This window comes from Haliaeetus albicilla, chromosome 3, assembly GCF_947461875.1.
Source record: "Haliaeetus albicilla chromosome 3, bHalAlb1.1, whole genome shotgun sequence".
In the NCBI taxonomy this organism is placed as follows: Eukaryota; Metazoa; Chordata; class Aves; order Accipitriformes; family Accipitridae; genus Haliaeetus; species Haliaeetus albicilla.
Genome location: NC_091485.1, coordinates 53,854,401 through 53,882,301, shown reverse-complemented (window position 1 = coordinate 53,882,301; position 27,901 = coordinate 53,854,401). Strand labels below are relative to the sequence as shown.

Below are 27,901 nucleotides of genomic sequence, written 5' to 3'. Positions count from 1 at the left end.
AAGTCGCCCATGTGTAACATGCTTTACTATTTGTTAAGCATCACCACGCTGCTGCTACGGTCGACGTCACGCCTTTTACATCAGCCTGCACCAGGTTTGCCTGGCCGGCGGGAACGGCAACTCCTCCGAACACCCTTCCCCAGTTCCCCAACTTCTGTGAGGCTAACCGAAACGGAGCGGGGGGGCGTCGGAAAGGCCAACGAATATCTACAGCAGGAGCCCGGGAGGACGCGTCCTGGGGGAGCCTGGGGCAGCGGCGAGCGGCCGCGGCGGCGTCTGCCTCTGCCTCTGCCTCTGCCTCTGCCGGGCGGGCGCGGCCGCGCGGTGGCACTCTGCGTACAGCCTTCGCACAACAAAAGCCGCTCCGGCCAGCCCAGCCCTGCCGACAAAACCTATCCACGTACTCACACGGTCGTGACAACTGTAGCTACCTTTTTTTTTAAAAAAATAAAAAAATAAACATGATGAGGCGACAGAGTGTAGAATTTCTGATGGTGAGCAGAAGCACAGAACACCTTTAATATTTCCGCAGTTATCACACGAAGTACTGGCTGAGCCAATCCCGTTTCCCACCGGGAGGTTTAAAATTCTGAAGTTTCTTAAACATTCTTACGCACCGTAGTTAAGCGGTGATCTGTTTAATACATAAGATGTTATATGTGAGCTTTGTTACCCTCCCAGCATTTCGCTGCAGCCTAGCAAGCCAAACAAAGCTGCGAGCAATATTGTTTAAAACTTTAACACATCCTTTAACAACACACGACAACAAAGCGGTAGTTGGAGCAACAAAGTGAAAGCTCTACCTTTGGAAATGTGTTTTACAAATGATGTTGTTCCTCTGGAAACTCCACTGACAAATGCTCCTGGGCCTCTGGTCAGCCCTTCATAGGGGAGCCTAAAGAAATCGGCTATGCCGTTCCCTATGCTTCTCACCAGGCTAGCCGGGCTTCCAAGAATTTCCAGCGATCCGACAACCCAGCCTGTGTGGAGAAACAAGACACATGTTACGGCTGCAAAAACTGCAGAAGCAGCAGTTGTGAAAAGGTTATTCCTTAATTATCTTTTTCACACTAGAATCCATCGCATTATGAACTTCCTTTGAGCAAAACACAGGAAATAACTCATCCACTATGAATTCAGAAATGGCAATCTTTCATAGTTCGTAAATCAAAGAAATCCTTTTGGCAAACTCACAAATAGCTTTAGAATGACTTCCTTCCAGGAGCTTCCCGTATTTCTGCTAAAAGTGTGCTAGGGAGGCGGATGCTAGAGCCTCACAGCTACGGAGGAGCGGGACCACAAGTTCAGATCGCTGGCTCAGTTTTAGACGCTATAAGGCAGCAATGTGATTTCACATCCTTATGTGATAGAATTGTGACAGGGAGTTTACACTGGTACAACGTCCTGCTTTACGGGAGTGTGCAGGTCAATTGCTTGATGGAGTGTTAGGAAAGGGGATGCAGATTTTTGACAAGTGCTTAAGAAGTTATTTTAAATCCACCCCAACCCTTCTAAGCTGATCATTTTCTTTCAGAGTGCAGTGAAAGCCAGACAAATGTCTTTTGCTCAGTACAGTTGTGTAAACAGCAATGACATCTACATGCTGATTAGGTTACTCATAGGGGAGTATTCCTTATGCATATCCCAGGAGAGGTATCTGTGGATCTGGTTTCCTATATAAATGCAGGGCTGCCAGCAGCTTGCTGGATGGCCGAGCGTGCAGCAATCTGTTGCTGGAAAGCTGTTTGCAGGTCTTGTCTTTCTCAGGCTGGTTGGCAGCAGATTTATTAGGGAAATAGTGCTGCATAACTTTTTTTTCGGCAGCCCTGAGAGAGCGATTCAGAAATGGCAGTAAACGTTAAACGGGAACTGCCTGGTCTTTGAGCCCCTGTACCATGAATTTCAACTGGCACTGTCAGAGCGACACAAGGCGCAACAGGGCCAGGAGACTGAAAGATGGACAGACTGGCCTCTTGCTCTCCTGCCGAGGGCCCTTGATCTGTGCTGCCCTCCTCATTCCCATCTCATCACCGCAAACTCCTGCTATCCAGATGCTTTTCTTGTTTTCTATTAACCCCTCCCAGTCACTCCTGTGGAACGCTGAATCATGAAACTGAACAGAAGAGAAAATGTTACTCATATGAAATGAATTAATCTCATACTATCAGTCTAAGCTCCCGGAAAATTTATTATTCTTGTTGAATCTGTCCCACATTTCAGCCCTGGCAGGTTGAGAACTCCAGTATATGTAGTATAAAAAGCAGGAACCACAGTGGACATAAGGGAGAGGGTGGGATGGACTATGAAAACAAATAACAAGTACTACTGGCAACGCGATGAGCAGAGCAGCAACGAGTGCTGCGGCCCCGCGGTGCCTGCCCTGGAAAGGAGCGTCCCCCTGACAGTCCTTCGCTGCCGTGGACCAGGGGAAGCCAGCGCTCCAGGCTGGGCCTGCGACTCCCTTGCTGTAGTATTTTTAATAAATTATCCCTGCCACTGTGTGAAGTGATGAAAAGAAGCTGGAGGGGTGGGGAGGCGTGTACAGATGGAAGAGATGCTCTTTCTGCTTTTTCTGATCAATAATGTTGCAATAATCCCTTACAGCCTTTTTTTTTTTTTTTTCTTCCCCCTAAATATTCTTGCATTGCTTGTCCTGAGGTGGTGGTGTGATGGAAAGGGGCTGCGTGACACCATGGCTTAGTGCCTTGCTCTCCCGCGACACTCCCAGTAGGTACCACCAGGCTGGGACACGGGAGACTCCAACTCCACTCACCTGTTTGGCCAGCCAGCCAGGAATGAAAATTGGACTAAAACCAGGAATGAAACCAGTTAAACACAAAGCTGAGGGGTTGCCTGGTATCCCGGGGATGGGCTGTTGCAGTCTGGCCCTGGCCTGTGGGCTATCAGTTTTGGGAAGCTCTGGAAGGAGCGTGCTCACCCTTGGAGAGTGCATGGGAGGAATGTGCAACCTGCAGCAAGGGTGATGCTCCTTGGCCAATGCCCAGAGCAAAACTAATGGCTCCTCACTGCTGGCATGGACCACCCAACCCAAGCAGGAAGGTGTGGGAGTAAGTCAGGAATAGGAGAATGATGAATCAGGAATAATCCCTCAATTCACAAGCTCTGTGCTACATTTTGCTTTGCAGAAATACAGTATCATGTCAGGTTACCATTTCCCAAAGTATGCTTAGTAATTATATCCACTAATATGAAGTAATTATGACTATATTAGCAGAGAGCCACTGCATTTTCTTTATAGGCAACTATAGGGTTAGTTCTGGCTGATACCAGTAATATTTTTAAATAGAATTTTATTAACTTCTAAATAGAAGCCAACCTAATTAGAAAAGGATGGGAGATTTCCACTGCAAGTTTTGCTAATTTGAGACACGCAATGCTAATCGGTTTATTTGAGCAGAGCTCTCCAGCCCCATTCATTGCTTAGGAGACATGGATGCTGGCTGCTCCTTTGCAACATATGGGGCAGCCTGATACAGCCCCTTTAGCAGCCTTTGGGAAAATCCTGCCTCCTCCCAGAGGGCAGCGATGGTCTTGTACACAGCTAAGGGCAAAATGAGACTATATCCCACTTGGAGCATAAGGCATAGCTGTATGGGAATGCTGTTTGTGCAGATGCTACAACAATTTATGCATGGGACAGTGGTGAGCAGAAGGGGGTCAAACAACCCCTTTTTTTGCAGATTAATGTGGTTAAAATGCAGGAGAGTGAGGTCATCTTCCACAAGAGACCAATCCAAGAAGTGTAACTCACCTGATGGTGAGGAAAGGACTCAGGGTTTGCAGACCATATAAAGCTTTTTGCTTGATTTTTTCCTCCCTTTTAACTTTGTTGACACAGTCAGCCTTTTGACAAGTGTCACAAACTCTTCAAAATAAAGCATTTTTTTTGCCCAAACAAACATTAATCAATAAAATTCATGATTTTAATCATGGTAACCCCTTTCAAACAATACATTTTAGCTTTAGTGCTTTGAGTGGGATTTAAGTAGTAATTAAATATATGCTTATGTATTTTCCTCAAGAGAAGTTCCACTGAAGCAAACCTTAATTTCTTAATGTTTAAACTTGCTTGATTTCAGCTCCATCATAAGCCCAGAGCAAGGAGTGGCCTGTGCACTGCTGCACACTGCAAGGGTAGCACAGGAGGAAAGACCAAGACCAGGCTTAGGAATCCCTAACCGGCATATGTGCCTCACCTCGGATGTTGAGCATGAAAAGCCAGTATAACCCCAATTTCCTGCTGCAGTCTATCACCACTTGTATCACCACTCCTGGCCAGTTGTGGGGAGAAACATTCACACTGTGTACCATATTTGGCTACAGCTTCTTAATTAGCAAGAAACTAAATCTCCCTTTCTGTACTATGGGATTTGACTGTAAAACAAATCCAAATAAGTAGTAAAAAGAAAAACCTGCAAATTTTGCAAGGAAAATAATGCAAGAAAATAATGAATTGGTGCACAATGTTCTGGTCCACAATTGTGTACACAGTTGCCATAATCAGCTGTGAAAGTCAGGTATGCACACAGTGAAAGACCAGATCAGCATCTCACTATTTCTATTTATAAATATCTGAAATGCATGTGTACACTTTTGGAAACTGCGCACAGAAATCAGGTCGCAGCTGTGCTTGCAGCACATATTGAAGCATCAGGATTTCAGGAAAACTGACCACTACTATTTCAGGAAAATATAGCCCAGTGTGGACTATGTTGCCTGTGATCATGGAGGAGCTTCCTCCTGTCTCAGATACAAATTCTGCTCCACACTAAGACACATCAGAGACCAAATTTCATGACTTCTAAATTAATATTTACGGGAAACAGAATGTACCTGCTAACCTAATATACTAATTGCTTACTATTGATCCTATATGGGAAAAAATTAGTAACAGCAAACTTCATAGTTCTTGGATCAAAGGACAACAAACATCTGTGTGCCAGTTTAGCATGAAGGCTGTATGAAGAAAGACAGATTCCTAATCATAAACTGCAGCCAAAAGGAGGTTTAACAACAAAACAACATTCAGGGCTATAATTTACTTCTGAATGCAGAGCAACATGCTGAATAATTTGATTAAATGTAGTTTTGGGGAGTTTATGTGAGGAATGTGGGTTGATTCTGACTAGTGCTATAATATAAAATGACAAAACCTAAGCCAGCTAGAATACATTTTTATGCTGTGTTCAGGGTTTTGTAAAGCTTTCAGGCAGCTGGCTAATGTTTAGCACAACTTTACAAATCTTCACTGGTGTCTGCTCAGCCATTTTATTTCCCTTCTGTCGTATGGCAGGACATGAAAGGTGTCTGAAAATATCATTATCAAACAGTGTCTGAAGGAAAACAGTAATTGTACGGCTAATATGTAGGTCATTCAGCTTGAGAGACAATCACAGAATCCTGGTACCTAATAAAAATGTTACAAGTTAAGGAAAAGTACTGACCTGCTCTGAAAAGTGCTCCAGCGGCATAATGCATGGCCAAGGCATGGACAAGTTGCCTGGCAGTGGTGAAGATGGGTCCTCGCTCAAACACAGAGAAGGACAGAGGGGTGTGATCTGAGGCTATATACAGTTTCAATGAAGCATGGATACTGACAAGGAGATTAACAGGTTGTATCGTTAATTTTCTTAACTTCACTGGCTTGACTAAAGCTCTTGCATGCTCTCTCACTTGTTCAGGCAGTATCAGGGCACTATCTGAAGCATTAATGGATTGACAAGGGGTTTTGTTTTCTGGAAGATATGTATCAAACAAAGTCTTAATGTAGTAAACAAAGGTGTCTTCCACATACAGCCTAGCTGGTTTGAGTTCAAAGCTGAGGTCATTCACGTGAAACATGAAATTCTCTTCCTTGGAAAAAGCAATGCAGAGTTTTATAAAGCAGTTTTCCTTATAGCTTTCCAAATCTTTGTTACAAACAATGAGGTTGTTCACTCTGGACCACTGCACAGTTTCATTTTTCTCTCCTTGGCATAGCAGGACTGCAAAATGGAAATTGGATTTGCTGTACAACTGATTGTCCAGTTGCAAGTCTGCACAATACACTTGGAGACTATGAAATTGTGGGAGGCCTTCCACGGCGTCCTGCTGGAACTCCTGTGACAGGGGTCTCAGGTAGCTGGTGGCTGGGGCCATGTGGAGGAAAACGTTGTCTGCTGTGAGGCGCAGAAGTTCAGATGATACTTTGTGGTTTGTAATGTCATCAAACGCAGTGAGACTTAACTGACTGATGAACATTTTCAGTGACAGGGTCTGCTCTTGACTTCTAGACAGGGGGGAAAACAAGTTTTGTTACTTCATGTATTTTGAAGGCATCTTTCTCTCTCAAAAAGCTATCAGGAGAGACTTTCTCTATAATACATGGGAAACTCATTGTGCAAGTCCTGTTAACGTTAATGGGATCTGGCAGCCCTAATCACCATAGTGGATACCACCCAGGAGGTCTTCTAAGAAATGGGATATTACACATCTACGCCAGGTTTCTCTTTCTTTCTTATCAATCAACAGGATAGTTTGGACAAGGACGTCTCTATACACACAGTAATTCCCTATTAGATTTGCAACAGAGCCAGATATTAAAGCAGACAACAAACACAATTTTCTGATAATTCACATACAGCCTCAGCCGTCACAATATTTTCTGGGAGCCACTACTGAAGGTTAGTATTATGGATAATTCATTTCACACCACACACAGCAAGTGCCCTCCAATGAAGCCACCACATTTTTATACTGATGGCATTGAGGGTCTCTCCACCCCCAGTATTAACTGCCCATTGCCAAGTTTAACTAGCAAGTGGGCTATTGTGTACTGCTGACGACCAGTTTCTTGGGGATTAATGCTTCATTACAGCGCAAATAAAAACAGTACAACTAATTCCACTCTAATTGTAACAGCATTGCTGGAGGCCAGGCACTCTGCATCTTGGAACTAGGTAGTGTTATAATCGCACTTGAATGGAGCTGAGGACCAGGTTGCAGTGTGTAATGGAAGTGGGGAAGTCTTCTAAGGAAGAGTGTTATAATCAAGTACAGTTAATTACTGACTGTAAGACTATTTCTGTAGCCCTTGCACATTAAGCTTCCTGTCAATTTTAGTGGGAGCTTGTATGATTATGGATGGCAGGACCTGGCTAAATAAATTTTAAACTGATGAACACACTCAAAATTAATTATGATGGAAAACACCTTTTTTAATGAACAACCCAGGACTTCTTTTTGTATCAGACATCTAGTGTTTACCCTAAAGTGATATGTTTTTTCATGTTAGATTGTCCTTTTTTAACGGATATACAAAGCATAACATATGGTCTAAACATATGCCACAGAACATGCAGCAGTATTAAATAAAACGAACAGTTAAGCCAAAGTTTTTAAGTCAGTGAACACTTAGAAAGCTGACTGACCTCTCAGCACTGTTTGGCAATGCTTTTTATCATCTTTTATGTGCTTTATGTACCTGTTGAGGTTGATCTCGATGGGTCCCGCTCTTCCTTCTGGGGCCAAGGTTATAACTATTGTTCCACACTGATGGGCAATGTCCACATAAACATAGCCAAAGCCAGTTAAGAACACAATCTACCAGAGAGAGTTAGAAACATATGGAATGCTACTGAAATTACTATTTTTAATGTCATAATTTGAATTAATCCTATTAATGCCTTCTGGTTGAGATCTTTTACTCAAATCATGATACTGTTCAGGAAAAAAAAAAACAGATTTCAAGACTTCAGAAAATAACAGCTTTGACACTTTAAGTATTTCAGTTGTACAGCAAGATGAAATTTGCTCCTCATCATTTAACTGTATAACTGAATACATTTTAATATGAAATAAGCAAGATGTGCTGGGGGAGGGGGGGGTAATAGGAGAACAGAATAAATAGGAGATTTTAATTTGTGATTTTGGATTAAGGAGAAAGGCATATTCCTGGAGCTCTGCAAAATCCCACCTTCTCCTCTGGAAAACAAGCCCTAAATTAACATTATGTTGCTATGACCTAGCTCAGAGCTGGTTAGATGAATGGCTGATAGCATGATGCAAAACACATGAAGACTAAAAAATAAGTAACATTTTGGATTCATGAAGACTTGCTTAACAACTCAACACTGAATGCATTTTTAAGCCACCTAAACTGGTTTTCTGAGAACACCTTCACAAGCAAGGTGCTGCCACAAAGAAATGGCAAAAGTCTACTGGAAAGTGTAAAACGTCTAAAAAGGTAGGAAAATGGGAACTTGACAACAGGTTCACGTCTTGATTACAGATATGCAAACTTTCATTCTGCACATGTTGTCCTTAGGAATAAATATTCTATTTAAAGAAATTACATACTGGTTTTAGAGCTAAATTCTGCAATATTTCTGTGCAAGTTTTGTGTTTTTCCAGAATATAAAAGACTAAGGTCTTTTTAGGTTTGGAAAACTCACAGTAGTCCTCGTTAGAGCAAACTGGCTTCTGTTTTCTTGTAGGGCTACTACAAACACAATTGTTTACTAGATTGTAATAACAGAAGCTATAATTTAAAGGAATCCAAACTCAAGAAATAACACAAAGATAATGGGCTAGCACAGGTAAAATAAACAGTTGTTTGTCTTGAAGATTCTTTCCTGCTGTTAACAAGTCACCAGAAGGAAAAACACTTGGAAGTTTAGTAGGATCAGCATTTAAACTGATTCTTGTTACACTATTTATAATAACCGTGCACAGATAATTAAATTTCATTCATCAAGTTACATCTTATTCTTCTGAAAATTACATATAAAAGAATTTCTAATTTCAATATGTCAATTTTAATCCTTTGCTTATCTGAAAGAGATTCAGAATCCTGCATGATGGAATTGGAGAAAAAAGGACATTTACTGAATTTTCAATACACTCTCATTATTCTAAAAACCCCTCAATGATCTTAAAGATTGGTCATTTTAATTCAAATTTCAGATGATTCTGATGATAAATACCTTAATTTTAATAAATTAATAAAATCTTCTTTCTAACAGAATAGGAAGTACCTATCTGTGACTAGGTAGAAAGGGTATAAATTACTTAAGATCCTCTAAATCCCAGTTATTTCACAATCTGAACTGAGTTGTATGTGAAGCTATTAGCATATTCCTTATGTATTTACATTTATAGTTTTCTAAGAGAAAGACTGTCTGAGCAATCCTGGGGAAATTCTCTACATGTAAACCCTAAAACTTCAATAACAGAAGGCTACACTTTTTATTTGGAGAGTTCTTCAAGTAGACAATGATCCCCAAATGTTGTCTTAGCATCTAATTCCTTCTAGGAGCCAGATACTTATAAAGAACCCTGGTCTGGCATAACATTAATGACTGAAATTTGAAACCTTGCATTGCTTGACTGGCTTGCTGAATGAAACTGAACTACTTGCTATATAACATAACACTCAATAATCAAGAGCATTTTGTGATTGGTCCCCAGGGAAAACATCTGAAACTAGTATTTCTTTCAAAGAGCCAAGCAGTTTATGTTGATTCCATGTAAACTAATGACTTCAAAGATGGAAAATATTCCCATCAAAAAGAATTACTCCAGTCAAGGAAGTTTTCATTTACCTCAAAACAGGAGAAAAATAACAGAAGGAAAGAAAAGGGTTTTTTTGTTTTGTTTTAGAAAGACATGCGTAGCTTCTGTGAAGACACAGAAGGAGAATGACAGTGATGATTCCTACAAGATGTAAAGATAAAAATCCTGTGATAATTAAGTTACCAAACAGAAGGATTTTCCTGCATCCCGGGGGATTCTTTGCTTACAAGGGCCAGAAATTTTCAGGACCAATTTTTCCAGGGAACACAAGATTGATTAAAAAGAAGTGAAAAAATTCAGCGCTAGAAAGCCTGTATTTTTGATATAGCTATTTTTAAAAATGGCCAGTGAAGAAGGTAATCTGTATTCTAAAACTTCCACAAGAAGGGTCTTAGGAAAGAGAACTCCTGAGACTTAAATAAAAAACCCTAAAACCAACAGAAAGGATATGCTTATTGCAGAGGAACAATATACTGTGAAGGTCAGGAAGACAACTATTTATGCTGTGAACTAGGAAACAGTTTATAATGGTTTACTTGTGTTCCTTGATTGTTGATGTCCACAAAATCACTCCATTCATTTACTAATTCATCGGACGACATCACTTTCAGAAGAATGCTGGGTAACAAATCTCTTGTTTTGCAATCTGGATAGCTGGAGACTTGATGGTAAAGTTCATGATGAACCGAACATTCAGCTGGAATCTTTCTACAATAAACTTCAAACTTTGGTGTATCTGAAATTGTATAAAATATACAAGGTTAGGGATTTCTAAAACCTGTATTAAATCAAAAGTCACCTACGCTTACACAACTGAGGAAGTTTCTGTCTGAAATATCACTGACAAAAATATTACTTTCCATTGGTTGGAATCTTATGTGTTTGGGTTTTTTCCTTTTCTTTTTTATGTCATTAAGATTTACATAAATAATGTTCCACTAATCATTACATTAACATACTGTAACTGGAATTTTGACAATATGTTTTGTGTTACATTTGCCAATCTGAGGAAATTTAAATGTTCCATGGGATTGAACTGATGTCAATGAAACTCCACTGCCTACTAGTTTCCTACAGCCGAGTCACCTTGACAGCTGGAACCAAGGAGACCCAAAAGCCTGGAGCCATGTAAGTTCATACTTCTGACCTCATGATCAGCTCCAATAGCTTCCAGGCTTCAGTATCTTCCGGAGCCTCTCACTTTGAGACAGACCTTTATGAGGGCAACAAGTTCTTGTTGTAACCAAAACACATACTGAACTCAACTTTGTATTGGAGATACAGTAAAATAATTTATACTACAACAGTGCACTGTTTCTAATTACTGCATACTACCTACCTTTGAAGTTCTCTTTTACAAGCAATGGAATGGAGCACCTATTGTGGATAATTATCCGAGGACTAGGATCTTCTGTAAGTGTTAGGTACGTCACGCCAAGATGCTCTTGATAAGTCAATGCTATAGCTCTAAAACAGAAGCAGATATATTTGATTATGGATGTTTTGGATGAAATCTATGTCTTATTACTCTGGACAATTAAAAGCATTCAAAACTAGCATCTGTAAGATTCTTTATGATCAAGTTCCAATTCCACAGATACTTACATAAATTTAGGCAAGTACATATCTCCACTGAGAATTATATTTAAACAGAAGAACACGTGGAAATAGCACAAAAAACAACATTAGAGAAGAAATCACTTCATAGAGACTACTCATGAGTTAAATTGAGCACGTGTGTTTGCAAGATGAGAGCCCTATCCAGCAGAGATTTATATTAAATTAAAAACATGAGATTGTAGGCCCGAATTTTCAACATAAGTCTTTAAAAATTTCCAGAGGAATTTGCACGCATACTTCTCTGATATACGTGAAAGATATTTTTAACAAATACATAAATCTGTAACTGACTGCTCCCCTGGAATGATCCACAATGCTATCACCCTCTCATATGTTAATGTTATGGATCATCATTACATAAATTTCCAAAGTGAAAATAAATTAATTTAGTTCTACGCATTAGCTACATAAAATGTCTTCACAAATAAACACAAATTCTTTTTTTTGTTGTGCAAATTTATTGGCTATTTCTGAAAAACTTCGCCTCATGGTGATTTCAACAATCCAAACAGTCTGAAAATTTGATTAGGAACATGAGATCCTCTATGCCTGTCTCAGAATTATAAGGAATACCTTCCTTGTTCTTCCCATTACAAAATTTTTTTCATCTGAAGTCTGTGTGAGAATCTTTAGTGTCCACAGTGACATCTCTTAGACTCCGCAGAGGAACTGTATGAGGGTTTGAACGATATCAAGCACTTCAGGCAAGACAAAGATCATATGGCTGGTAATATATACTGATGTAGCTTCTCTGATTTCAGCGGATTGTTTCTTGTTTACCAGTATAAGCATGAATAGATTCAGATATCAGGTCTGAGAACTGAAGTTGGGCACCTGACAAGTCATTGGACTGTTATTTTTAACTAGCTGGATACATTTATTTGTAAGTGGAATGTACATTTGGATATTTCAAGCTTTAAAATTTGGAAATCTTTCCTTGTTGTAGTCTCAAAATAGTTTCATCACTTTTTTTGCTTTTCCTGTTTATCCTCATTATTCTTACTAAAATATACTTTTACCTTTTATAAACAAAACATAAATTTTTGTATTTTATTATTTCACCCTGTTCTTGAACTCTTAAATTGTTACCACAAATTAAAAAAGACCATAATCTTGAATATAAACTTTTCATGCTCTTACTTTGTATGCATGTAAAAAAATAGCAGCCCATACATTATAAAAATTGTACAAGTTGTACATGGTTATAACATTAAACCATTTATAATAAAAGCATCAAAACCATCAAAAGATAACAATTTTTAAATTAAAGTAAGACTTGCCTTTACATATGGGGGGCATCTGTTACTCTGACTTTTGCATTAATCTCTTACTGTTTGTTACTAGCTGAGGCTTGATAGCAACAAGCAAAGTTCATTATGTATGACTGTTCAGCGTACAGTACCTGGTACAAAATCCACTTTCACTACAAACCCCTGTGGGCACTGCCACGCTCTGTCTAGGAAACTCCTGTTTAATGACAGCTGGTAGGCTCCACAGCTCACAACTCCCAGCGCAGCCACACGGACTGAAACTCAGCAGCATGCGTTTTTCAGTAAGAGGTGCCCCTGACGTTAAGGGACTGGTGTCTGGCATCAGGTCCCAGCAGGGCACAGTGCTCAGCGTCTTGCTGGGTGGTGCCCCGGCTGGACTGATGCTGAACACTGTACTGTCTGGTGACTGGAAGTTCTGGAAAGAAAAAAGATGGTGGTAGCACGACACGCTGGCTCCTAACAGGCAGTTTATTCATGTTGATCTTGCACAGAACAGTCTCAAGTAGCCAATGACCGCAACTAACTAAAGGTTGCACTGAGTCCATTGTGTTAAAAGCTCTTTGGCCAAATTCTGTCTTCAGGCATAGTTATGCAGTTAACTGAGCACAGTTGTCTACCGTCCACTCTCAGTTGCACAACATAACTCTACCAAAAGCAAGTTACATCACTGTAACATAACTGTGAGAAGAAAATCCATTTATAGATATAAAACTAAGAATGGATTTTAGCCTCAACATTATTCCAATTCCCCAACCCATGACTGCCACAAAATGCGCAATGCACAAATGTAGATACCGATGTGAAGAAAACTAATGCAGAAGGAAAACAATACAGAAATAGAGAACTTAAAAAAATTTGTTTATCTGCCAACTCCTCTAGCAAGTTTGACCCTGAGAATTCTTTCCACATATTTGACTATAAATGTAATCTTCAATAAATATGTATAAATGGTTGATTAAAATATATTGACCATGCATACATTTTGGTTCCTGTAAGCTAGTCCTTAAGTATACTGTGTGATTATTAGAAAACTGATATTCACAATTTGATGCAGTTCGCTGAAATACATAAACCTTGGGCATGTCTCTAGTTCTGCAGCTTTGTTCAGATAACTGGAATCTTCCCAAAAGGATAACAAAAAATTTTCAGCCTGCCAGGCCAATATACCTCTTTTAAAAGCAAACTCAGTAAAAATTCTGAGAACAATTTCAACAGCTACTACAAATTACACTGCTTATTTTACAGAAATGGCCATTAGTGCCTGAACAGATGGAGAACAGGCAGAACTAATTCTGCAATGTGCAGGAATCTCCTGCTTTGCACAGATTTCTGATCACAGTTAATTACTAGAGTTTAATTTACCCAAGATTCTGTATTTTAAATTAAAATGATATAAAATACTTTTTCATTATTACGTCTAAATATTTCTGTTCAAGCTCTGCTATATGCACTTGAGACCATACAAATCTAAACACCCATGTACCACAGACGACAAATAAAAACAGTATCCACAGTGTTTTACCTCTTCTCCTGGGTGGGGTTTGGATACAGAGAGCTGTGGCCTATAATAGATTTGATATGATGTATCATTGATTATTGTTGTCTTATCTTCTATCTGTAGAATTTGTATACCTTGCCGAACCATCGAAGAAATGCAGAATTGACACAGCTGTAAGACAATAAAAAACGATTATGAGGTCACACAGAACACCACAGAAGGTATTGAAATATAGGGACAGAACTGCCATTTTCTTTTTAACTGTGGAAATCCTGTCTATATTCATGCACTTTATAACTGGAGGCACATCACATACTTTTGAAGTTACATCTGTCAATGTTTTCCAAACAGGATTGAGAATTCATTAATTCTTTTTCCAGGAGATATTGCATTACCTTGATGAGTTGGGCAGAATGTTTTTGGTGATCTAATTCTTTAAATTATACTTCATATATTGTTTATACCCTCATGTTTTACATGTATTAACATAATTAGGGAGGAGCTTTCACACTGCATAGCAATTGATTGTTTTCATGTGATGCATGACTTTGTTTTTAAATGATAGAGTTATAAATCATGATAATATTCTTCTAACCTTTTGATGACCTGGGAAAGCACCAAGTTTTATTTCAGCTTCAACAAAACCTTCTTCGTCCAACGTTACCACTTCCCCATTATCGGCATCCTTCCATTTCGGGGAGGTCACATTATGAACCAGTTTAATTGCCACTGATTTGTGCACGGTGTTAGTGTTTGCCCAGTATATTCCAACCTGAAAAGCTTCCTGCAAGTGAAAAATGACTGATTATCACTTGTTGACAATTCAATACACTTCTACCAGAGTTAAACATAGCTTCCAGTATGAAGTCTACCTCATTTCCTCCTTTTCTCCCTCTGATTTTTTTTTATGTGGTACAAGGATAGATGAAACCACAATATGGATATGGGGTCCTCACAGTGGAATCAAGACCATAGTCTACACTGAGACGTGTTAACAGGCAGACTTTTTGTTTACTAACAGACATACGCGGAGTGGGGGAAGATGGCAAAATAAACAGGAAGTATCAGATTGTCCAGTTGCAATTGACAAGCTGCTGTGTCAAATTATTTTAATTCTTTCAAAAATAAAGAATATTTGGATTGTAATAAAAAAGTACGTACATGGCCAAGCTAAGGTATGTGAGAAGATCCATTACACAAAACTCTGAATTCAGGCATCCTAAAGAATCTTCCTTGTTTGTAATTCACCCTATCTCATTATCAAAGCTTTCTTAGTAGCATACCAGTTATGAAACAACTTGACCTAAAACACTCTCAAACCAAACACTCCTTCCGGGCTGTCAGTTTTCCTGCTGTGGTCAACACACTTCCCAAGTGTCAGGTTGGCACAGCTGGGGCCAAAGTCTATATTTGGCCTTCATACCAATTTGCTTGGGCTGCTGCATTATGCCCGCATTGCGGATTCATTGGCTGAATTGGGAGGAAGGACAGAAGGCTGCTGAATCAGACAGCATGCAGGTCTTCTTCCTACAGTGTCTTACCAACAATTTTTAACTATGCATCTTTACGACATGCTGTGCTTCAAACATTGCTATCAAGTATGTTGTGCTACCCACTGCTCAGTCAGTGTGGCAAATTTCTATTGCTATTTCTACTCCTCATCATATGACTAAAAGACACAGTGACGAGAAAGTGGGAATCATCTGGATTAATAACCATTCTTCAGAATCGGACTGTTTAACAGAACTGTGCCCGTTAATGTGAATGGCAAAGTTACCTCGAAGTTGGGAGGTATAATTACTTTCCCAGTAGGTACTTGAAGAACGATCTTCTCTCCTTCAAACAGCCAGAGGTCCCACTTGGACTGATTGATAAGCAAAGCCCAGGGCAGGAGTTCTATCAGCAGGGTTTTAACACACGGTTTCCACACTGACAGCTTTACCCGCATTGGGCTATCCCATTGGGAGAGTTGTTCATTGCTGTTCAGAAACAAATAAACAAAAAGATAAAGTCAAAGGAATAATGAATTCAAGATTACAAATGATAAGCTGTCATTTTCAGAAATTTGCAAGGCTTTTCTGGTTTTGAAATTAAAAAAAAATCTCCTTATCATTTTGGAACATATTGAGATGCTGTCTGACGGATCTAGCTACATGTAGGCTATAAAGACATATTTTTAACTGCATAAGCTCAACCTAAATTTGGTCAATTAAAGAAACACCTTGACAGAATAACCACTATCCTTCAGAACTAAACCTGTGACTTTTGTAGTCATAAAATCACATATCCTTTTTTTTTCAGCAACTCCTCCTACAGCAACTCCCTGTTTCTGTACTGAAACAAACAGCTACTGAATAAACAACAGCCTCTAGAGCTGCAGTAAAGAAAGTGCATTCACAAAAAAATAGTTCCATTTTTTAATCCTTGCTGGTGCAATCTTCTCAGTATAATCAAGAGCAGCCCCTAGGTTGACCTCAATTTTTTCCCACCTGCAACAGATTCTGAAGCTTACATACAGGAATCATGTAATTACTGAAAATGTATTCAATGTTGATCACATATAGTCTTCTTGAACGTGGTTTCAGTTTATATGAAAAGGCAATGCAACAACCATGAAGAAAGTTTAGCAAAGAATTACCTGTCTGAATCCTTCCTATTATATGGCCATGGAGGCTGGGGAGGATTAGCGGTGCCATAGAACTCGGACAGTATTTGGTTGACATTGTCACCTGGATGGGATTTAGTTGCTATCTGTTTAATTAGCGTGGTTGAGATAGGGACTGCACACTCTGATGGATCATCTTCCTCCCTGTCATTGAAAACAGATTCAGTCACTTACACAACAAGATCAAGAATTAGTAGCACTAACATTTTCTTTAATGAAGCTTTCCAAGTGTACTCTGCAGTATGAACACTCTCAAGGTAATCATGGATGAATCAAGTTACGATGTCTAACAAGTTCCTGAGCATTAACTGATATGCATGAATTTGTTATGACACTGTAATGACCTTTGTGTCTGAGACCCTAGAAACTCTTCAGTATTCTCAAAAAACATTTCAAGATCATTTAGGAATTTATTTTTCGAAACACAAAAACATAGACTGCTTAAGCAAACAAATGCCAATGTGCTTAGGATAGTTATACCAAATTTAATATTTCCTATCATATCATTTCAGGCTACATATGCTTGTTCTGCTGTATCACCTCTGCATATGCCATACTTTTGGAAAAATACACCAGAAGTTAAAGTGTAAATTATTCCTTCTTTTCCATACAAATGAACCATTTTCAAGGAAAGCAAGTATTTTACCTGGCTTGAAATGTCAGGTGGTGTGTAAGATCAGGTTCTATATTTTGCAGTGCTTTCTCCTGTCCTTTCCCTGGAATCACTTGTGTTTCATTCAATCCCAGACTTCTTTTCTCTAAATGTATGATAATTGGGTCTGGAAGATGGCTCCTTACAATGAAAAGAGGGCTGAAAACAATCTACAAAAAGAAAAGAACATACCAATTTAAGGTTAATTTTATTCCAGTATTACAACTGTTGAAACAAGCTATTAATAAAGTGGGTCATTCAGTCCTTAATTTATTATATAACATGTTAAGGCATAAACATTTAGATTTCAGAGACATTACATGTACTTACTAATCGTTGCTGCACATGAGAGTTGGGCTCCAAAGTCAAAATTGTGCACCACACATATGTAATCGAACTCTTTGAAGATGGTACCTGTATGCAGAGAGATCAACAGCATTAGACTAAAATTATTCTAGGATGATAATGTTCAACATTTCATCATATCAAATAGAAGTCCAAATGCAAAGTCCCAAGTTCCGTCAGACATTTTTTTAATGCTATACTCCATATACCTATTTCTAGTCATACCTGAATGACAGTGCTGTGTTCTGTATGTTTAGAACTCAAACACACGTCTCGGGACCAGTCTTCATCTCCTGTAGCTTTCACACTCAGCTCGGTGAGCTCATCGTTTTCTAGTACATAGGAAGGCAACTTCTGCTTGGCTGCAAGGCAGTTGATGTGTTCTTTAACAATGGCCTGTCCATCCTGACTAACATAATGCTGAACCACTTTCAGTTCAATACTTTCAGAGAGGTAACTACAGACTGTCTGTCTTCCACAGATTAGGATCTAAAACACACAAAAATACGCAGCTCATATATAAACAATTGTGAAAAAGAAAGGTCAAAATTTAATTATAGAGTGAAAACCTGTACAAGAATAACCTCCCTATTTTAGGTTTTCCCAAGCACTGCTGAAGGCAGTGAATGGTAAAACATTATTTTTATTGGCCAAATGTATGTGCAATTTCATAGAAACCTAGGCATTAAAACACTTGAAATATTGCTAAGGCAGTATCCGGGCTTGAAAGAAACATGTAACATATCCACTTTCATTCCCACTGAACTCAGCAGTACTGCCCACGGCTGACATAGCTCTGGTTTGGATTTGAAGAGTACTGTGATGGTCTGTGAATGCTGAGCCCCTTCTGAGCAGACACAGTGATGTACTTCAGAAGAAAGGTTTCTGCTGACACCTCACACTCTCAACACAATCCAGTGATCCAGACCTTTCAGTATGCTTGCTGTTTTAAAGCTTGTAATTCAATTAAACGGTTGTACCATATTTCTGTATTTAAGTGCACCCACCTAGAAAATGACCAAATTAGACTCAGAGTTGTTGCTGTCCAACTGCAGTGGCTGGCATCAGTATAATATATAATTATACCATATTTATAATTATGCTGTATATAATCATAATCCATACATGAATTATTTACCACAGAACATATATCTGACTTTTTCTAAGCTATACTAAGGAACAGCATTCCACGTGTATCCCTGCTACAACCATCTTCATTTGCTTTTCATTAATGAGGGTGCACACCATAGCTACAACCTACCAAGCAAAATCTCAGCAGGGCTTTCAGTGACACCAGGCACTGTTCTTGTCCGATCAGCTGTATTTCTGTTGCGCAACATAACATGTTATGTCCACCACATGCTCTGGCTTCTGCCAACGCAGGCAAAATGACTGCAGTGTTATTATTACAGATCTCTTTGCAAAGATAGTATGTGAAAAGTTACTGCACAGCAGTCCATTTTCAAATGCTAATTTTGTCAGTACTTCTTTCTCTTTTAACAATACAAGACCTGAATTACAACCCGGAATAAGATATGAACACTTTCTTTAAAAAAAATATAAATTCTGCTTCTCAAGAGCTTAAAACATGCACGAGATTGTGTAACTTAGCACTGTCAGAACTTACAAACCACGCAAGGGGATGTTTACTGGAACATGTTAAATATGTAGTGGTAATTGAGTTTTTAAATGCTAAGATCCATACCAAAGTGAAGGAAAGAGTTGTAAAAACTCCTGAAAATGCCCCCAGAAGACTGTTATACTTGTTTTTTTGCAGATCCCAGTAAGAGAAAATAAATAATAAGGTAACTAATTTGTGAATAGATAACAGTTTAAATTACTTGTTATTTTTTCCAAACTGGATCAAATACTTACTTGCTTTTGCACTCCACTGAGCTGCTGAACCTTGATAATAAGTGATGCTGTCCGGCCCTTGTACTGAATGGTACGAATAAAGGTCCCTGTATTGTCCACACTGAATGGTTCGGACCACCGCCAGTTTCCCCAGCCTTCAATGCAGATGTGTAACAGCTGGAAAGAAAGCAATTACTACTTCAATATATAACTGGGGAGAAAAAAGACTTGCAGTAGGATAGGATTTCCCATGACAGAGAAATATTCTTGGTTTTAAAACTCAGCAATGCTAAGCACACCAGTTGTCTGAATGATCCACTCATTCTGTGATTCTGTGATTTCAGATAGAAACAGAATAATCAACAATACCGTAAGATGGCTCTGCATCATGTATTTCTATAAATTACCTGCTTTAACAGTGTATTTAGGATGGTAAAAATCCAGCACACAACTGTTCAGAAAAAAGGTTATGTAGACTATAAAACAGGAAGTAAGAGATTTTCTTTACTGCCCTTGAAATTGTTCTAGAAATCCACCCTCTTTATTACCAGCAAGGTGATATGGAACGCAGGTCCAGGCCAGATTTTCGGCCTTCAGAATAAGACAGAAAATTACAAATACCCTTCCCTTCAAAATAAAGAAGGATGCAAATCTATTTGCATGTATACTTGTATAACTCACATATATATGTCTTAAATGTAGAACTTAACATATTGCTGAGAGATGGGAAACATTTCATTTCTTACACAAATGTGGTGGCAAGTTCAAGCTTGACTGCATGAGAAGAAATTTAACTGCATAATTATACTCCCTGTGTGATTTATTCCGGAAAAGGAGTGGCTTTTTTCCAGTTTAACTTAAATCACTTCCAGAGCAATATAGTCTTTCATCATTTGAAGAGCCTTTCATCCATTTACCCACCATACGCACTTACCTCTATCCCATGGAGATTCTTTAAGCCAGAGTAGTGAAAATTGGTACTGTTCCATGTAGGTCAATGAAGTTACATAAATTTACGCCAGCTGAAGATCTGGCTATTTAGCTCTGTATAGACCTTTTGTGGCTGAGCAAACTTAAGAATGTGAGTTATATATAAGGGATCAAAGCAATAAGCATTCTGGGTAAAATTTATTCTTTGCAGAGGGCCAGCACAGAGCCCAAGCATCATTTAAGTCCTTTAAAACAGTTATATAAAGGCCTTGTGGGAATTCTCTCTCGAGGGTTGAATTTCACTCTGATTTTGGACATCTGTCATTAATTAATTGAAGTAATTGAGAACAGGATCAGGCCCAAAGTTTGATTATTTACGCGAGCAAAAATTGAAACTTGTAAATAGTCTGTTCTCCCTTGATTTGTTTCCAAAAAGAGATAGCACTGGCCATAGAACTGGCCAGTTGCACTTAGTGAATGGCTGGATGTTGTGTTTTTTTACATTGTTTTAAGAAACAACCGCAGCAACAACTTTCAAAGATACTACAACTCAGTAGCCTGTTTGCAATTTGTGGTATCCTCAGCACAAGTTACACACAGAACAATAACATCCATTCAGTGGGTGGCTTTTGAATTTGCAAGAGTGATGACTGTTGCATTCAGATTCAAATTAGTTTTACGCTGGAAGCACAAAGGCTAATATATGCCAGTGCGCACATGGGCATGCATCTGGATGTGCACATGCGTGGGCACAGCTTTAGATTCAAGAATACATTGAGGGAAGCTGTGCACTAGGACACTCAAACTCATAAACAAACATGTCGCTTTGATTCTTAAGTATTAGTTGCAGAAAAGGAAAAACAAAATAAAACAAAAAAAATCCAACTGCAGTGGCTGGCATCAGTTCAGTTTCTTACAGAGGCAGCTGGGAATAAATCTCATCACATATGAAAACTAAGAGAAACAAGAAAACTGTTTACTTTGGAGAGACTGGTAGCTGGAAATGACAGCCAAATAATGAGAAAAGGTACTAAGTGGTCAGTCTCAGCTAGAAGGCACACAAAATATGGTGTGCTCCAAAGATAGATGTCATATAAATGCCATAATTGATGATTAGTAATTGTATGTAGCTCCAACATTAGGATGTCTCCCACCCTGTATAAACAGCTTTGCTCACGAGTTGAACATTCCCAAGGAACATGCTGTCAGCTTTCCCTGAGCAGTCATTAGCTCCCAAATGCTGCCTTACTAATTTTCTTTGTAGCACAATGATTAGTCTGCATTTAACTTCAAGGCTCAGAAAGAAAAATAAAAAAGAGCTATTATCATATATTGGCAATTTTTTATTTTATAAACATACTATTTGTATACTGGTAAATGCTACATAGAAAGGGAATAGCCTTCATCAGTTATTTTAAAGATATCTAATATATTTGTGTTAATGACACAACAATATAAGAATTGGGTACTGCATAAGTTTACTTCTGAGCCAAGAAACTGCATTCCATGAAAATGCAAAGGTATCTCTGGGTGAATCAGTTATTTAAATGTGAGAATTCTGGAAAACGTGGCTAGAAGTAATTAGCAAATGACATTAAGTGATACAGAGATATATGGCAGCAAACAAAAAATTGAAGTAATTTTAGCAAATTAAGTAATCAGGTGTTAACATTATTTTAGCAGAAGACATCATAATAGATGGTGGTAGATACTCAACAAGGCAGACCTCTAATGTTATAAAACTGACTTAATACTACAGATTCACAGTAATTGCCATGTAACTCCCTTTCATTTATCAAGCTTTAAGTAAATTCTAAGTATTTATTAGACACTCTGCTTAAAAAAAGTTCAACAAGTATAGCTAAGTATCATACCTATATCAGGAGAAAAGAGAAGTCATTGCAAAAAGGTACAAAAAATATTCAATGGACTTCAAAAGCATTCTAACAAATATTTCCCAGTGATGAGTGGCAATTTATAGCTAAGAGAGAATTTAAAATAAACTATCTACTGTATATGTGAAGATAGACACTCATCTGTGAAACCATTTGATTTCTGCATTTTCTGTTAGGGAAACATATCAACAGATAACACAGACTTTTTTGTTTTGTCTAGACTTTTCTGGGGTTTGGATTTGTAATTCTGAGCCATTATGGACTTCTGTTTTGAGAGGGAAAAAACCTTCCTTCAGGGAGGCAGACTAAGATGAAGCTGCTCCTATTGGAGCAAATGGCTAGAAAAGCTGTATTCTTTATCACGTCTCTTCACAGAATGTTTCTATGCACTCCTCCAAATTTACTTATGTTTTCAGCTAGATGTGTGAGTGAAGGATACGATCTGAGTAAATAAAGCTAAGTGTCATATGACAAGGCAGGAAGACTAAAATGGGGGATTAGAAATGAGACTAAGAATGGAGCCTGTCCAGAAAAGGCAGCATTTTCCAGCTGTAGAAGTAATTTAAAGCTCGTGCCCTCAAAATGCTTAGTGATACAAATTTGATTTCTACTTTGCTTGTAGATGCACCGAAGTTAATTTAGTTTCACTGTAGTTAGATTATATCTGTCTTCTACATGAAACTAGAAATTGCTTTTTGGGAAGAATAAGGGTTATTGCTCTCAACTCTGAGAGACTGGGAGGAATCAAGTGAGGACCTGGTTGATGGTATGGGAGCAGTTGGTTATTTTAAAAGATACAAGATAGTAAAATAAAAGCTGTGATGATGCAGCAGCACAGAAGAAATGGGGAACTGGAGATGGGAGCTGAATTCTAAGACTTGAAGCTAAAGCAAATTTTAATTGAAAAATTGAAGAAGGATGATCAGTGTTTTTCGGTTGTGTTTTCAGGATACAAGGTAGCCCTTGACCAGGATTAGGACTTAGAACAATAAAACCAATTAATACTTGGGAAAACGGTGAATGAAATGTTCATTCTGCACATTGTCAGCTGCAGCCGTGACCAAAGCAGTTTGAATTTCAGTTTGGCTTCATTTTCTCATGGGACCTGGGAGATCTGACCAGTTCTATGCCACCAGCCCTTGTAAGACAGAAGGCCAGTATGGAGCTTGGGAGAAAGCAATTTCCACCACCCCCATGCTGGCTAGTAGAAAAAAAGGTCACAGTCAGCAGATAAACTCTGACCCTTGTGGGTCCTGGAGGTGTTGCAAGACTCAACACAACCTGCAAAGCAGGCCTGAACCTTGCAGGGACAAACTAACTCTACACACTGTGGAAAAGAAGAGTTTTTTGGTTAAGGAACAGTAACCAAATTATGAGGGTTCATGTGATTCATGGATGATATCAATCCTTATCTGCCCCAGATATTATCTAGAAAGTCAATTAGATATAATATAGTATAACCATTGATTTCAAATGGAGAACCCCAGAGGAAAGCAATATATTTCTCACTACTCGAACAGTGTAAAATAACATAGAATTTTTTTTTCCCAGATGTTGTTCTGTAAATGACCTGGGGAGGATTATGTAAAGTACAAAAGGTTGTGCAGCGAATCTGTAACATCTCTAAACAATAAAACAGGAAAATATCCCAATAATAACTGATATATAAGTCACAGTTTCTAAGTTTGAACTCACAGAGTACTGTATATCATCTTACACTTTATATAACCCAATACCTGAAAGAATGGCAACTTGGAAATAGATAACAATGAGTTATGATCCTGCTGGAAATGCAACATAAATTGAAATTTGGCTTCAGTCTTTTTTTTTGTAGGAGAACAAGGAGGAGGTTCTTAAAGCTATTTCCAAATCTACAACTGCCTTTAAAAATTATGTTTATAAAATTCTAGCATAAGTTGTTCTTTGCAGGCACACTATTCAAAATAAGAGAAGAAAAACTTTAAATGGGTTCCAGTCAAGGTATTACTAATATACAAACCACTACTAATATCTATTCAAGAATTTATACGTGTACGTTCAGGAGAACAGAAAAGCAAATGATAGATATTGTTTCCCTTGAATTCTATATACGTAGCACTAAAGTGGCACAGAGCTGTTTCAGGCATATTTACCTACTTTGATAAGAAACGAATCTGTTTTGTTTATAACCAGTAACTTGGCCACATTCTCATTGACGTCATTGCCCAAATCAACATAGGAACTGATTTTTACCCACTACACCTGCTGCTTCAAGTTAAGACGGTGACAAGTGAAAATGGGCTGTTATCATAACCCTGGGAGAAGACTCTGGAGAAAGGTTTGGGAGCTGCTACTTTAAATGCAAACTTCCCCCATGCAACATTATGTTTTGCATAGAAAGCAAAATAATTAATTTAGATCCATTATTCTTTGCTTCTTCAGAGGACTCTGCTGAAGTTTGACTGTGGGGAAAATAACTAGTAATAACTAGCATGTTATAGAAGATTTTTGCTGTTTATTCACAAGCAAACATTCTCTGCAGAATACATTCAGGGGACTCTCACATGAATAGCTGGTTTTTACATTTGCTGTGATCCCTGGTGGGACCCTCTGACTGCCTACTGTCTTGCAAGACAGAATTCCTTAACTCTGAGTAAATTGCTAGGAAGATCTGATCTCTTCTAACTTCAGAGTTTCACCCTATGTATCATATGCGCCAGTTCTTCTAAAAAACACAGCTGTCTTGGAGACAAACATGACTTTTGACATAACTGGGGCCCATCCCACAAAGCAACTTGAAGATCAAGATAAGGAGTGCAGGCAGGATCCAATAATAACGTAGGAGCCAGTGTTGTCTGTAGAGCACAGGAGTGATGTAGCTTCTCTTCCGTTTTAATGATATCTAACAGACCTCTAACTTTCATTAAAAATCTGCAGAAGGAACTCACGAGGTCTGGCAACTTTTGCTAGAATTGTTTAAAGCCTCAACTATCATCAGTTTTGGACCTACCCCAACTCTGAAAGGGACTATATAGTTGGGGGTGTCTTATCCCTAAGGAAGGTCAAAACCTCATGAAACCTGAGGAAAACATGGGGGATGGAGCGGAGTAGAAGAGCTAGCATCAGACCTCAGACTTATTACTGAAATATTAGCCAAACTAGCGAGACTTGCAGGAATCAGAGTGAAAGTTAAAAGGGAAAGGTTAGGTTCCCTGAAATGTAGAAGATCCGGGCTGGGAAAAAACGAAGGAAGGAAGGAGCTTTAAGTTAAGCCAAACAGTTGGAGGGACACCATCAATAGCTGATAAATCCAAATCCTTAGCATGCTATAGCATGTTTTTGTAACATACAACTTTTGTAACATGAAAAAGTTGAATAATTTTTAATTATAGCCTATAATAGCTTAATTAATATTAAAATTAATTCCAAATATAAATAAAACATTATATAACTATCTGCTACTATGAAAATAACTTCTTTCAGGTATATATACTTAATGTGTTAAGTAATTCAAATGGGCAATTACTGCATCTCTCACTATGCTTAATTAGCAAAAGAAAAATGGAGAATTTTATTGATGTGAATGTAAAAGAAATACAATCCTTTTAAAACTATTTATTTTCATTTAACTGAACTGCCTTGCCGTACTTAAAAAACATTTTGCAGAGGTTAAATAAAGTATTTCATGGCAACCGCTGCTTCTCAGTGCCTGTGTAACAAGAAACATGAGCCAGCCAAAGTTGTGCAAGTTGGTTTTCTTTCCCAGTAAGAGAATGTGGTATCTAAGACCTTGTCCTAACTAATTTTATCCCCAAGAGTAAGTCAAGTAAGTCAAGTATGAACTAATGCCTGGAGGGAAGTCCCTGACTCCAGAAGTATGGATTATTTCACATTTATCTTACAATCTGCTCTCAGAGTTCTTAAAATTCACTAACTTGGCAAGTTGGGAATTATCATGAGAAATGAAATAATTTCATAACTATGAAGTCATCTAGCATTCCATGAATATGACACTTGGAGGGTTTGTCCATGCTTGGGCATTATTCTGACCTTTGGATAATAAGCTGTTAGATAGTTTTGCATGGAAACAATTAGAAAAGTGCCATAGCATAATAGGGACAACCTGATGTCTTAATTTGAGTTGTCGTTTTCATTTCAAGGATTTGTATTAATCACTGAAAAAATTTACATGACAACATTTGTAATAACTTTTAAACAAACTTATTTCGTATGATCTAAAATGACAAAAGATTGTGCTGTTTAGACGAACTGCTGTTCTGAAGCACGCTAAACTTAGTGATTTGTATTTAGTATTAACCAAATGAACAAAGCTTATAGATGGATGCCAAGATTCTCTGACCGTTGTAAAGAAAATTTGCTTCTATCTCAACAGTGTGTGGAAAGCCTGTGCTCCCATATATTTTCAGTGAAATTGCCTCAGTGCTATTTTTTAGTTTCTAAATTTCCCAGCAAGAGGTGGCTGTTGAAAAATGTTAAAAGAGCAGAAATATTCTTGAAATTATTCCAAGGGCTGGGCCAAGGGAGGTATAGCCCCCCTACTAGAAGAGCCCGCTGGCCGGCAATGTGGTTGAGTCAGGAGGCGTGAGCTGTTAGCTTCGCCATCTCCTGGGACATGGGAATCCAACATGACACTCCTGACTGTATCAGCCCAATTCTTCAGTGAATTTGAATCTGATCAGAGCAAAACAGAATGGGGAAACCCTTGACATCACCAACTCTCAGCTGAAGAATGAATATCTGAAAAATTAATCTGAAGTTCCTACTGTCACCTCACCTACTCCCTAACGTATGATTTGGTTTTCTGTTGGACTTTTCCACCTTTCATCCTGCACTTAATTTTTCATTTAATAAGAAACTTACATAGCAACCATGAAAATGGAATGTTTTGCACTGCTCAAATCTGTGACTGAAAGGACAAGCTAAAGATCAATATTTTAATACTGAAGTTCTCCAAGTGTTGGATAGCTAATGCCATATGTGGTGCTGGTGGTCTTCAGCAGCTCGGCTGCAACTGACAGAAACTATCCGTAACAAGCTGCGATTTTAACTCTTCTACCTTCCACTTTGCTTGAGACAATCCTCATTTTCAAAACTTTTTCCAGTTTGCACCACTATTGCAAGTACACCATTATTAGAAACACACCATAATCAGAACTACACCATTATTACAACTATCTAGAATGATGGTCAAAAAGAGGACTCTCCCAACTGAATAATTTTATATACATAACCAGAAAATGGATAAGAAGAATTAAGAGGAAAGCCTTACTTAGTTTTGGTTTTATTTATAATTGCTTTAAATGTTTCCTTCTTTTTCCATGTGTTTATGAAAAGGTTTAAATGATTTTTTGGGTGGTTGCTACAAAAGCAAGTGATAATCGGTTATGAAATATAGGTCACATTTAGCTAGCTTTCTATAAGCCTGGTTGTTCTTTCTCCCTCACACAACCAGAGGGAGTTATGTCAAGCGTAACCCAAGGGTGAGTACTGTCAGCTGATGAGTGGGGATCCTGTCATGCAATCTGACACTTGCCCAATTGCACAGAGTACAGTCACCCATTTTCATTGCTCACCTGTGGGCTGGGGCATCACAGGCGT

At 38.5% G+C, this 27,901-nt stretch overlaps 1 protein-coding gene across 4 annotated transcripts in view; it reads right to left on the bottom strand.

Annotated features, from left to right (window-relative positions):
• VPS13B (vacuolar protein sorting 13 homolog B) overlaps positions 1-27,901 on the bottom strand; it is a 486,539-nt gene that overhangs the window by 18,491 nt on the left and 440,147 nt on the right. For all 4 annotated transcript variants that reach the window (XM_069779759.1, XM_069779758.1, XM_069779762.1 and 1 more), the window contains exons 44-57: positions 19,500-19,655; positions 17,850-18,113; positions 17,610-17,693; positions 17,274-17,449; positions 16,601-16,771; positions 15,740-15,941; positions 14,558-14,746; positions 13,987-14,133; positions 12,596-12,879; positions 10,913-11,040; positions 10,110-10,309; positions 7,484-7,602; positions 5,466-6,289; positions 804-980 (exon numbers count right to left, since the gene is read on the bottom strand). In XM_069779759.1, the coding sequence (XP_069635860.1) occupies positions 804-980; positions 5,466-6,289; positions 7,484-7,602; positions 10,110-10,309; positions 10,913-11,040; positions 12,596-12,879; positions 13,987-14,133; positions 14,558-14,746; positions 15,740-15,941; positions 16,601-16,771; positions 17,274-17,449; positions 17,610-17,693; positions 17,850-18,113; positions 19,500-19,655 (3,121 nt within the window). The remainder of the gene's footprint in view (positions 1-803; positions 981-5,465; positions 6,290-7,483; positions 7,603-10,109; positions 10,310-10,912; positions 11,041-12,595; positions 12,880-13,986; positions 14,134-14,557; positions 14,747-15,739; positions 15,942-16,600; positions 16,772-17,273; positions 17,450-17,609; positions 17,694-17,849; positions 18,114-19,499; positions 19,656-27,901) is intronic.